The 13,909-nt window shown below is 45.4% G+C and overlaps 2 protein-coding genes across 7 annotated transcripts in view; both read right to left on the bottom strand.

The window, feature by feature from the left end:
- Positions 1 to 13,909, bottom strand: part of UBAP2 (ubiquitin associated protein 2) — a 365,909-nt gene that overhangs the window by 134,466 nt on the left and 217,534 nt on the right. The window lies entirely within an intron of this gene.
- DCAF12 (DDB1 and CUL4 associated factor 12) overlaps positions 10,604 to 13,909 on the bottom strand; it is a 28,184-nt gene continuing 24,878 nt past the window's right edge. The window contains exon 9 of the mRNA XM_069880935.1: positions 10,604 to 13,222. Within this exon, the coding sequence (XP_069737036.1) occupies positions 13,064 to 13,222 (159 nt within the window). The 3' untranslated portion in view covers positions 10,604 to 13,063. The remainder of the gene's footprint in view (positions 13,223 to 13,909) is intronic.

Below are 13,909 nucleotides of genomic sequence, written 5' to 3'. Positions count from 1 at the left end.
ACAAGGGGATTGAATGTACCTTTAAATAGTTTGCGGGTGACACTAAGCTGGGTGGAAGTGTTGACTTGCTGGAGGGTAGGAGGCTCCAAAGGGATCTGAACAGGCTGGACCGCCGGGCTGAGTCCAATGGCATGAGGTTTAACAAGGCCAAATGCCGGGTCCTGCACTTGGGGCACAACAACCCTGTGCAGCTACAGACTAGGAGAAGTCTGTCTAGAAAGCTGCCTGGAGGAGAGGGACCTGGGCGTGTTGGTTGACAGCGACTGAACATGAGCCAGCAGTGGCCCAGGTGGCCAAGAAGGCCAATGGCATCTTGGCTTGGATCAGAAACGGCGTGACCAGCAGGTCCAGGGAGGTTATTTTCCCTCTGTACTCGGCACTGGTGAGACCGCTCCTCGAATCCTGTGTTCAGTTCTGGGCCCCTCACCACAAGAAGGATGTTGAGGCTCTGGAGCGAGTCCAGAGAAGAGCAACAAAGCTGGTGAAGGGGCTGGAGAACAGGCCTTGTGAGGAACGGCTGAGAGAGCTGGGGTTGTTTAGCCTGGAGAAGAGGCTGAGGGGAGACCTCATTGCTCTCTACAACTACCTTAAAGAAGGTTGTGGAGAGGAGGGAGCTGGCCTCTTCTCCCAAGTGTCAAGTGATGGGACGAGAGGAAATGGCCTCAAGTTGTACTAGGGGAGGTTCAGATTGGACATCAGGAAAAATTGCTTCACAGAAAGGGTTTTCAGGAAGAGCTCCCCAGGCAGGTGGTGGAGTCACCATCCATGGAGATTTTTAAAAGATGGGTAGATGAGATGCTCAGAGATCTGGTTTAGTAGCAGACAGGTACTTTTGGATTCAATGATCTCAAAGGTCTTTTCCAACCAAGTGATTCTATGATTCTATTATCTGGATGCTGTACTTGATGGAGCATCCAATGCAGGGAGGGAGTGAGTCTGTGAACTGTCCCTTCATCTTCCTCTCACTTTCTTAAGAGGCTTAGGGGCAAAACCAAAAGCATTAGCTTGTCAGGGGAACACGTTCTTTGTTACAGAGATGTAGCAGCAAGCACGACCATCTAGGAATGGAGCACAGCTCATGAGCAGTTCAGCTCCAGGTCACACACGGAGAGGCTGGCACAAGCTCATCCAAATCCACGGCTGTGACAGGAGGTGGGCCAGGAGCCTCGGGCTGTAGTGCTGCTGATGCCTTCTAGCTCCATCCCACCACACATCTAACCTATCATCTCCTGCATGTCTCCAGGACCAGGGATATTTTGGTTTTCCCATCCCGGCTCTCAAACAGTTCTGGTGTACGGCTCAGCAGGATGACAGTATTCACATTCCCCTTTAGCCTCTCTTCTTCCAGCACTCACAGCCGTCACTAGTGCCTGCTACAGTACTCCAGGGAGCGGAGATGGTGCAGCTGGAGCCGTGGCCTTGCATATCTTGCATGCAAAGCTGCAGTTTGTCTGCAACCGTGGAAAATAGTACCTCGGGGTGAGGCCAAGTGTGAAGATGATGCGGATGCAGGAGCTGGTTTTAGGCACATAGTTTTAACGTCCAGCATAAAGCTTCAATCTCTTAAGGACATTCGTCCTCTCCAAAAATAACCTTTCCAGTTTTAGGCAAGTAAGAAGAGGTAGGGAAATAGGACAGATGGACAGAAGCCTCACAGTCCTGTGCAACAAAAATATGGCACAAAAGGTGCAGCTTTGGTACATAAAACTTAGTCCTATACCTAACCGTCCTCCTGTCAGTGTCTGTTCTGTCCAGTGCTTCTGAGAGGTATTTCATAGCATCACAGAATGGTCTGGGTTGGAAGAGACCTCAAAGCCCATCCAGTTCCACCCCCTGCCCTGGGCAGGGACACCTCCCACCAGACCAGGCTGCTCAAAGCCCCATTGAACCTGGCCTTGAACACCTCCAGGGATGGGGCACCAACAGCTCCCCTGGGCAACCTGTGCCAGCGCCTCACTGCCCTCATCGGGAAGAATTTCTTCCCAATATCCAACCTAAATTTTCCTCCTTTCAATTTAAAGCCACTATCCTTTGTTCTATCACTCCATGCCCTTGTAAAAGTAATAGAATCATAGAAGAGTTTGGGTTGGTAGGGACCCAGTTCCACTCCTTGCTGTGGGCAGGGACACCTCCCACCAGACCAAGATGCTCAAAACCCCATTGAACCTGGCCTTGAACACCTCCAGGGATGGGGTAAAAGTCCCTGTCCCTCCCCTACAACATTTCCTGTAGCCCCTTCAGGTACTGGAAGGCCACTATAAGGTTTCCTTGGAGCCTTCTCTTCTCCAGGCTGAACAACCTCAACCCTCTCAGCCTGTCCTCAGAGCAGAGGTGCTCCAGCCCTCTAAACAACTTCATGGCCTCCTCTGGACCTGTTCTAACAGTTCCATATCCCTCTTATATTGGGGATTCCAGAACTGCACACTGGATTCCAGGTAGTGTTTCCCTCTTAGAAAAATAAAGTGGTTGAACAGAAACTCTTGCCTCAGAACAAACGAAGCAGGAGAAGAAAAGAACAGGAAGGAGATACCTCCCAACTGTGCTTTCAGATACATTTCCTATGGAAGCAAGGAGTGTTAACTGTAGCTGTACAGGAACAGGACTGATATTTAAGCTACAACACCCAGGAACAAGCTGAGAATTCACTCAGTGAAAGGAAGACAACAGTTGATCTGATTTCTTTAGAATCAGTCATGTCAACACAGAGGCTGGACTGATATAGGGAGAAACCCGAGTGCCCTTGCTCTCAAAGCGCCTTGGATTTACTTGCACTGGAATCACTGGCAAATAAAGGAAACCACCAGCCAATCCAACACCCTATACAAATACATTTTATTTAGAGATACCCATAGTAAGATGCACAAATACTTTTTGTTCACCAGTTTTCAGATCACACAACTTCAAGTAGTGGAAAAAACAAACTGCAGTTAATTGCAAGTATCTCGATGACAGGGCAGTAGTAAAAGATTGATTTGTCAGACTACAGCATGGTTAACGATACTCAGGTGAGAATGTACAGATCTAGATATTTAAAAAGTGCATGGGTCATTGCCACATACACTAACATGCTTTTCCAAAGAGCAACATCTTTCTGGCATGTGAACATAGTGACCTGGTTAATGCAAGATGGAAAATCAGGCTCTTAGTTTGATCTGGAAATGTACCTATTAACAGTTTTTCTCTGAACAGCAAATGAAGAGTTATTTGTGACTGACATAAGGAAAGCAATCTGTAAAAAAAAAAATAAATCACTGTAACAGTGTCCATGTAGTCAAGCAACACACAGATGACCTAAAATAATCAGTTCCAGCCTACACCTTCACAGCAGTTCTACCAGAGTCTTCTTTGCAAGGATCCAGAGTTCTTGATTGCATTTAGCAAGCTGGCAGAAGAGCTGTAATCCAAAATCCAAGCTCTTGCACCCACACAGAGTTCTTCCACAAGAGAAATCTCAATCCTTGAAATTCAAAACCACCATATTCCACCTGCAAGCATGTCAACTGGATCACATATTGCTGGGTTTACTTTTACTTTCCCATCTGAATGGAGGGAAAGGTAGGAAGGGGTGTTGATTGGAGAGAGTAGCTGCATTGGTTCGAAGATGTGTCTAAAACACATGGAACATGGATTCTTCTCTCCAGTGCCTCTCAAACCAAGGAAGTTCAGCAGGTTCCATTGCTCAATGCAATCCCTGTTTTGCTTTTAAGTAGGGATGGTGTTACATGGTGCTTGGGAAAGACCAGCAAGGGCTATCTTGTGCATGATTATACAAACAGCAAGAAACAAAGTTAGATCTTCAGTTAAACTTCTCCCATTGCAGAGAGCAGAGACTGAATTTTGCATTATAGTCGAGAGGCACATTTTGCATTGATGAAGAGAAAACCCCAGTTTACATGGCAGCTTCCCACAGATCAGGACACAGAACCACCTCCTCTTAACACAATTTTTAAAAAAAGAAACCAAAAAGCTCAGTTACTGTTCTTCTGTTTAAAATTCTTGAACTGCTCCCTTACCTATTCTACCCAGAGATACCTTTCCACTTGTGTGTATGCAGCTGCTTCTCCTCCCTGAAACTGTTTGTGAGAGATCCTTGTTCCTGTGCACCTTGGAAGTAAAGAAATAATTCTGATGCCTCACGGATGGGCCCCCTTACCACATTCAAGAGAACTGAGAAAGTCAGGAGGATTTTATACATACGCAGTGAACCGCAGAATAATCAGCTAGAAAATAAACCCCACCAAACTGAAAGAGCCAGCAGTACAGGGATCAAATCCTTCACAGAGCTGGAATGAATGCAGAGCAAAGCCCTTCAGGTTGATAGGGGGAAACCAGTCCAGGGAGATATCCAGGGCTGAGTCTAATGAACAGGGAGGCAGTGAGCAGCCCCAATTCAGCTAGCAACTGCCTAAGCCAGTGAACTGCACTAGGGCTTAAACAGGGCCACCCAGGCTTTGCTGAATTGGTACCTGAACCAGTCCCTGACAGAGGGCAGGGAACTCGCTCAAGCCCCAGGGGATGGAGGGTGGCAAGACAGGAGGCGAGGCCGAGGCTAGAGGCTGATAATGGAGACACAGCATTTTGAACAAGAGTGGCATTAGACCCTCCTTATCTGGACCTCATCATGATGGTCCCACAGTCACACCCACACTGCGAAATCCCAGCTGGCCTGTTAACACCCCTGCTCATACAACCTGTGCTGATTCACCACCCTGATGTGGAGGGAGCTGCAGGCAGGGCCCTTTCACTCCATCATTGCAGCAGGAAACATATGGAGGGGGCTGGTGGCAGCTGAGACGACTGCACTGGTAACCTTGAGTGATGAGAGGGAGAGCAAGTGACCACTGAGGAAACTGGTTCCTCCCCATGACATCTTCATGTCTCATCTGAAGAGGGATGACCAGCAGCTGTGTAAGTTCTGAGAGCAACCAATCTGCAGTCGCGTAAGTGTAAGGCATGATGGAGCAACCCCTCAAGGCTTCCACTGCTTGAACGCTCTGTTCCCAGCTCATCTCTGAGCGCTGCCAGCCTGTGGCGTTTCTGCTGGCCAAAGCTCACAATAACTTTTGCCTTTTGAGCACAGGGTAACAGTTTAGCTGAAAGCACTTCAATAGCACAGCTTTTTCATAATCTGCCAAATACGCAAAAGACAAAAACCTGTGGAGAAAGCCTTCAGAGGGAATGAAGTCAGCAGAAAGCTAGTAATGTACCCTTGTGGTTTTGCTCCCAATGAAATCTTTAGTTATGACATTGATTAGCAGCCAAAGACACCAGTTCTCTGGCTGATGGAATCACCACCAATCAGTTTAACAAACACACTGGGTGCCGACACAGGGTGCGTCCACTTCCCCGTCTGCTGACACCCACTGCATGATACAGATGAGAGAATTTCAGCTTCTGCAGACTGCACAGGAGCAGAGCCTCCACTCTGAGGCAGGCAGGCAGCCACTGAAGTTTATGGCAAGAGCACAGAGTGATCTTTCTGCAGTGGGCTCCAGGTTTTCTTTTTATTATGACTCTGTATTTTTCAGACTAGGCAAGTAGCTTTGAACTGATTGTTAAAGGTGAACTAGGGAAAAATGGGAGAAAAGGAAGGCACTAGACATTACAAAACAAACTTAAACTGATCTGTTCTACTCTGAAAAGTGACTGTGATAAAACCAGGACCTTAGTTACGCTGAAGTTGTAATGAACTAAAAAGGGAAATCCAGGTTCAGGCTGCACTTGGGGTACAGAGAGAACAGGCAGCATTAGCACACGGAGCACACGTATATTAGAGCTCCTTGAGCATCTAGGATTGTCAGCACGCTGGTGACTAATCGTGCTGCACTAGAAATGAAGGTAGCCTCCTGGATGAACAGAATGCAGAGCCGTATGTCAGGTAATTACAGACATGCACGCTCACTGAAGGCCACAGCAGGTGTGGAAGTGTTCCTGTTCTCACTCTCTTGTTATCAAATTAAGCTTACAGCTGGGAAGGGACATCTCATATCAATCACGCTACCCTCTGCTACCTGCAGAAGAAACAAAAAATCAGCCCAAATTCCAGATGTCAGTTTAAGATCAGATATCCCTTGCCAATTCAGAAACAGAGCCAAACATGTAATGTCTTTCTATTAAAAAGAAAAAAAATCATGTTTCAGAGAGGAGAAACAATGCCCCATGTGCAGACAGTCTGGCTTCACATACAATCTGCAGTTTTCCACTGTTCCATCTGCAAACTGCATTGATAGTTTTGAACAGTTTCACCTTACACTTAAAAGCACACTGTATAACATCAAAAGAGAGCTGCTACTACTTCACTTGACAGCTTCTGCAATAGTTCAGGATCCAGCGCTGTTTCTGACACAGCTTATGACAGAAACAAGCTGAAAAAGGCTCTTTTAAATGGATGGAATTGCAAGAGTTGTCAATGAACATTAAACCCTGCATTCAGAACAAAAGCCAGCAAATATCAGTCCTGTTACATCCCCCCATCCCCCAAGGCTTTGGATCTTATTAAACATATTTGGAAAAAAGCATTAAAAAGAGTTCATTGCAGGACATCTTACCCTCCAGCAACAAGCTGCGATCGCCACATGTTTTAAAATACCTTGTGTAGTTTGTGCATCATATAAAAGTACATCACAGGCAATGGGGAAGATCCAGCATTTGTGTACACATTAACATACAAGCACGCACTAATGGATGTCACAGGTTAAGACTGATCCCAGGACAAACCGGAGCGTTGATTTGTGTCTACATCACACCTTGAAACAAATGGAACAAGTCACAAGTAACAGTAGAAAACTGTTGCAACTTCAATACGTACATCTTAGAAAAAGACAAAGCATGTACCCAGCCTTAAGACAGTGATGACTTTGTGAGATAACTTTACAAAGATCAAGGTACCAGAAGAGGAAGGCACGTTAACCTCTGGTTGGTCCATTTCAGCATTATTTGGACGAGTCATAGTGATTTACATACCCTGAGACTGTGGGAGGCCTTGGAAAGGAAAGGAAACCAGGTGAACGGGCAAATAAAAAGTACAAGTTTAATGAGATTTTAAGATTCAGCACCTGAATTTTCCCTTCTAATCAGAGAATCTAGAAAAGCACTTCCTAAGAAAACAACACACTGACTCCTAGACTTTTGTTCTGAGGTCAAAGAATCAACACCTGGGACTACAAAGACAATGAATTACACTGCAAGGGCTTTTATACACCCTCTCGGTTTCAGTCTGATGACCAGAACTTGTATGCAATCAAGTGTTTTACTTGTTGTTTTCTTGGGTACAGAAATGGCCAGGCAGCCCACATTTTCTCAACTCTGCCAACTGTGGCACCCTGTTGTAGATAGATGTGCACTCTCTTAGACCATACCAGCAACTCCCAGCAGGATACTAGAGGGAAAGGCTGCTAGGAAATGGCACTCAATTTTTAATTGGGAATTCTTTCAAGAGCATTATTCTCATTAGCCAAGTACCACATAGTTTTGATAAAGAAATCCAGCACCACAAGCCAAAAAAGATACTTAATTTATATCCTTGCAAATAAACGTGGAGAAATGAGAATGACAGAGATAGCCACTCAATCTCTCTGAAAGTGTTCCTGATTAAGCCCTGTCGCAACTACCTCCTGAGCAATGAATAACTATCCCCTCTATGTTTTCAAATTCCTCAGGAGTCCTGAGAGCAATGCCAGACATGGCTGGGCTTTCACCTTTTCTCTTGTGCCTCCTTGCTCATCCTCACCGCACACCAAAGCACCTGCTTGTAGCACCAAGGGAGAGCACACACAGGAGGTCCCTTCAGACTAATGTTGGCTGTATTTTCTTTTCCGCTCTCCTCGCCTGCAACATGGACAAATTCCCAGGGTCTGTGCTTCAGATACTTTAAATTGTTACTAAAGGCACTACAACACTCAGAAATGCATCTCATTTTGAGGTCCCACCACAGACTTTTGCTGTGGCCAGCGCTGCCCAGGGGGATTTTTGCTTGGCTTTAAGCTAGAGAGTGTGTTCCTGGTTAATGTGGGAGTCGCAGCTCAGCATGCGCTGCACAGAGGATCAGCTCTGCCTGCACTTCACACAGCTCTGCAGCGGTCAGTGTTCCTAGGAACATGCTCCACCTCAGTTCAGCAATTCAGTCAGAGCAATTGCAGCAGAAGCTACTTAAGAACCTCTCAGACACCTTGGAAAAGTGAGTTCATAGAAAACAAGGGGATCAGGCCACCAGAAACAGAGCTCAGCTCCCACCCATCTGCAGAAAGATGCTGCTGTATTGCTGAGATGCAGCAGTTGATGGTTGATTTGTTCTTGGTTTCCTGCAAAAGAAGTGAACAGGTGACCAGTGTGAAAGGTCTAGGCAAGCCTGTTTTATTTCACATCTGTACCAGGCAAGGGACACAAGGTCAGCAAGTGCCTCTCAGCCAAGGGTCGGAAATTAAGACACCAAACCACCAGTGGACATCTCTGGATCATAATTTTAATGTTAACTCTGTAGCTGCAAGTTACATACAAAACAAGTGCTCAGGTGAAGGAAGAGCATGGAACTCTAGAGAATAACTGGTACATAAAAAAAGCAAGCTGCCAAAGACTTCAAATGGAGGCAGCAAATACATCCCCATAACAAAGTTCAAGAGTCTCCCGCATTAAGGGAGCTACAAGAGTCACCCACAATGTGAATGTAGCCTTCGTGGATAGATAAGATCTAGAAGATTACTGGGCACTCCTGCGATCAGCATTAATGATACATCTATGTGGAAAATGAACAACTGAGACTACGAACAAACACCTATTAACGACTCTTTGGTAAATTACTCACCCTGGGCTAACACTAGCAGCAACGATGAGCAAACTAAACAGACAGACTCACTTCTTGACCACCATCCCAGAAAGCACCCAAGGAGAGCACTAACAATTCTCCCTGTCCAACCTGTCTGTGCAAGGGAGAAATTTGGAGGAATAACCCAGAACAAGGTGTTTGGTGAAGAGGGTGAGCACCACACTCATTGCTGTGTTGGCTGGAGCATAGCAAAGTAGCTCCTGCTTCCTTGGGAATGTCCATCGGGAACACCCAACTGCTGCTGAGGGGTTGTTACCCAGAGTTACAAGCTGGGTACTATCAAACCCATAATTAAGTCACTAGTTTGATTACATGTGATTATGAATAATGAAAATGTAATACCCAAAGATACCCTAATTAACATGTCAGTGTACTGAAAAGAGCTGAGCAGTAAAATTAACTGCTTCCTACACTCGCCGGTGGCACGAAAGATCCCACATAACTGAAAAGTCAATAGCAGGAGGGAAAGTTGGAAGGTCTGTTATGATTAAAGTTATTTTCTCTTTCAAGTGCCTAATGTGAGATAAACTGGAGTCTGTCCGCCCCCAGGAATGGACTGTTACTGGGTAATCCTCCCATGAGTCAAACTGTACAAGGGCAACTGCCCCACTTCACAGTCAGAGCCAGCCTCAAAGGTTCACTTAGTTCAAAATAAAGCAAATTGAAGGTCTCAAGCTTGGCTTGATAAAATGCCAGCAAGTGCATTTCTGCTCGACAGAGGTCACCTCTGCAAGTACAATATTGCTGTAGTAAAGACTGGGGTGACTTGTGGTGGAGGAAGCAACCACAAGCAGACCATTCAGGAGGGCAGGAAAGAGCAAGGAGGGGAAATCATTAGGAAAACATGAATGTTAGGGGGTCTGAGCAGAGCCCAGAGAGCCATTCAAGAATTCATTTTTTTCATTACTTAATGAGTAGTCAAGCACCAAACTGAATTAAATCTACAGCAGGGGTGTATCTGCCATGTGAACAATGGGGTGCACCCAATTTCCTTCCACGTGGAGCCCAGAAATTCCCTACTGTACAGGCATTCCTATACTTTGATGGGAAACCCCTGCATTTCTCACCATGATCCTGGATTTCAATTCTGATCTCTAACCCAATGGAGCAACAACATAAAATCAAGTAAGAAAACATGGCTTTTTCTTATGTTTCTCCCATCACTTATATTTGGAGGACAGTTCACACATCATTAACCTCCTCCACCTCGCTTTCTAACTCAGTGTTTTGGGGGATTTTCATATAGCAAGAAGGATGGCTCCCTCCCCTTGAGAGGTTTTCTTAGCAAGAAAGCACACTGAAAGCAGAAGACATAGAAGCATGTGTGAATGAGCACATGAGGAGCTTCACATCATTGTCCAGATTCTTCCAAGACTTGTCCAAAGCTTCCAAAGGAAAAAAAAAGAAAAGGAGGAGGAAAAGGGCACTCATACCGTCAGGCCTTTGGACCACAGACTGAGGTACTCTAGGAGTGAAGGGTCAGCAGAGGGGGACACTTCCCAGGGGTGCCTCTTCAGTAACCTGGAGGATGCTGGCTCAGAAGACCAGCCTCTGTCTTCAGAGGCTGCAGCTCAGATCACACAAACACCCTTTTTGCCCCCTCACCCAGACCTGGAATTAATTCAAATCAATTCATTCAATTAATTACTTCCATTAACAGATCAATATCAAGGCTAGGATTTCCAGAATGGGAATTTCCCTTTGGCACTTGTGACACTAAGCACCTAACTAGTAGCTGTTGTTTCAGCAGGACTGGAGGACACTCGGACTCAAGCATCTTGTTTCTTTAGGAAAAAAAAAAAAAAAAAAAAAAAAGATAGAAAAGAAGCAGCACCTCAAACCAAGCCCAAACAAAAACAAATTAAGCAGAACATGTTCCCTGTAACAGAGTGATCTTACACAGCAGCTGGAAGAGTAATCCTAGAAATACCCATGCTGCCATGCTTCACCAAGGCTTGTTTTCCTCTGTACTTCCAATGTTCAAAACCCCTAACATACCCAGAGCAGTTCGGTGCCATCACAGAACAACACAGGCACCATTACAACATTTTCAGACACAATAATCAACTCTAAACAAATTTGAGAGCTCCTTGTCTACCCCATGGTTTATAATTTACCCCATTTCAGAGAAAAGCCTGCATAGCCACACATATGATGCTATGAACTGATTCAGTTTAAGCAATCAGCCCAAGTGGGAAGCTGAATTGCAAAACGCCATGAGATCTGTTTGCGAAGCACCCACTACACTGCTGGGACAGGTGCACATCTGGGAAAGGATGGAATCCTTGCATGGATTTCCACCCGGATGACAGAGAACTGCATTCCTCGCAGGATTTCCATCCAAGTGTCTACTACCAACTGGAAATTAGGCCTGACGCTCACTGCTTGGCCTTACCAATGAAGACACCAAGCATAAAGATGAGAGGGGCTGCAAGGACACAGGCAGACAAGCTTTTGGCAGCCTGGCAGGGACTGTGTAAGGGCCTAAAGCTGCTCTGCAGTGGTGGCAGTCATTTTCAGCAGAGACAGTAGGACAGTGCATGTCCCAGCCTTGTCTCTCTTCTCAGCTTCCACCAGCTGCCCATTTAGCACTAAAGCAGTGAGCTACAGGCACACTCTGCTCTGCTGGGGCAGGGGCAGGGCATTCATCCCACCAGAAGGCAAAGGCATAAGTAACAAGCCAAGAGTTTACCGCCTGCCAAAAGGCTGGACACCCTTGACTCCTGCATTTTAGCCAAGTATTAGATAAGACCATCACCCTGGAATGCATACACTTCACAGCTGGATGTGAAGGGCATTGGACCTATTATCCCCATCTAGTCCCACATAAAGTGAGGGAGTCTGAATGCAGAAGGCAGCAGAAGGTTTGCGGAGTTACTGAGCCTCTCCTGTAGCAAGCAGGATGACAAAAAAATGCTACAGCAGCATGAGCTAACAGCAAGTTATCTTGCTGTGTGGAAATAGAATTATACAATAACCAGGTTGGAAAAGACCCACTGGATCATCGAGTCCAACCATTCCCATCAATCCCTAAACCATGTCCCTCAGCACCTCATCCACCCATCCCTTGAACACCTCCAGGGAAGGTGACTCAAACACCTCCCTGGGCAGCCTCTGCCAGTGCCCAATGACCCCTTCCGTGAAAAATTTTTTCCTGATGTCCAGCCTGAACCTCCCCTGGCGGAGCTTGAGGCCATTCCCTCTCGTCCTGTCCCCTGTCACTTGGGAGAAGAGCTCAGCTCCCTCCTCTCCAATGGGAAATGTTTCTGCAACGTGGGACTAAAAATGTCCTGGATTTTAGGCAGTTTATGAAGAACCCATGAACTACCGCAAGAGCGGATGTAGGAACCTTGGCTCATATGGAAAATAGATACAGTTCATTTTGAATGACAAGAACATTCTGTCCCTGGCCCCCATCTATTCTCAGCACCTCTGTAGGCCATCAATGTCATCTCACTGAGCAACAGCCACACTGCAGAACAGCCAACACAAACTCCATTTGTGCAAGCTGATACCTGGGACAGGCAGAGAAGGAAAAGAAGAGCAATTTATGCTCCTGGCACTGCTGGAAACTACAATTCAAATACAAACACACTTTCGAGAACTCCTGCACTTCTGCAGTTTGGGCTTGGTGAGCAACACTCCTGGGGAATCTGTCACTGGGCTTCAATGAATATAGCTGAAAATTATCATATCCCCTACGTACAAACAGTGCCATTAGACTTGTACTTTTAAAAAATAAGATCAACCCAGGCCAGGGCCAGGCTCTGCAGATAAAGTAGTAGCTTATCTCTTATAAATATTTTTTTTTATATTTTTTTTAATTACAAGTAGTTCTCGCTCCAGGTAAAGTAACTGACACAAAGTATCTGCACACACGCAGCCCCTTGACTTTCACAGAAAGCCCAGGAGCAACCACTCTATAAGAAAGGAATCCCACCTCACAGCAAAGTAGGGGAGGGGGCATGTGGCCAAGACAGCCTAAATGTGGGAGAAAGAGTCATTTGGAGTAAATACAACAAAGGGATTTCAAACCCCCCCCATTACAAAGGATCAAGGAGGTTAAAGCAAAAAAACTGGTTCCAAAAGATGTACAAAACTGTTGGAGACCAACAGAAAACTCTGCTAAAAAGTAACTTGCATTAAAATCAGAAATCAATGGCATCACACAATTCTGTCATTAAGAAAAGGAAAAGAAAAGTGGAAATCTGTGTGAGGATCAGCATTTATAAAGAATTATCATTAGCTCCAGAGACCAGCGTAATTCCCATGAAGTCCTGATGGAAGAGGGCCTCCTGCCACAAAGAGTTTCGTTCCAGACGAGTCGTAGCAGTGGGTGTAAACAGCATTTGGGAAGAAATTTATGTCAGAAAAATAATTCCTCCAGGTTTCATCATGATTCTGTTAAAGAAAAGTTTAGAATGTTATTGTTGCCAAACAAACCAAAACCTTATTTCACAAAAGCAGAAGGTAGCTTCCAGAGCCTAAAAAAGGATCTTCCCTTAACTCCCTAAAGCTTCAGACAGATCCACTTGAAGACACCAGGGTTGTCCTGAAGCTTTTCCTGAGGCCATTTGGGCCAAACATTAGAGCTCAGAAGGTGAAGGGCAGGTAAGATATCAAGTTTCATTAGTTTTTAAAGTTACATCACAATGATACAAGAAATAATGGAGAGAAGTTGGGCAAAGCCATTAACTGCCTTGTAACAGGCAGGAAATGGAACTCCAGCACCTGCTGTGGCACTACCTCAGGAAGCCACTCTTTCTAAAACCAACTGTAATTGCATTAAATTCCTTATTTTGAGTACTATGCTAGGGTAGCACACTTCTGAAGGAAGACAATTATTTTGAATACTGCACTAGGGTAGCACGTTTCTGAAAGAAGACAGCTGTTCTGTGTTTGAGATTCGCAAACTAGGAAGTTTGGTTACATTCGAAAACCAAGATAGCATATGTAGTTCATATGTGAATCAGCGCATAATAAATGTGTCAGTATGGCTTATGCTCAAGCAAACATGCATTCCGTATTCTTTCATAAAGCTTTTGCAGAAAGCAGTTCTGCAGCACTTCTGGCTTGTCATGATTACAG

The sequence above is a fragment of the Phaenicophaeus curvirostris genome, chromosome Z (genome assembly GCF_032191515.1).
Source record: "Phaenicophaeus curvirostris isolate KB17595 chromosome Z, BPBGC_Pcur_1.0, whole genome shotgun sequence".
In the NCBI taxonomy this organism is placed as follows: Eukaryota; Metazoa; Chordata; class Aves; order Cuculiformes; family Cuculidae; genus Phaenicophaeus; species Phaenicophaeus curvirostris.
The sequence above is the reverse complement of the archived record's forward strand: the minus strand, read 5'-3'. Positions and strand labels throughout refer to the sequence as shown.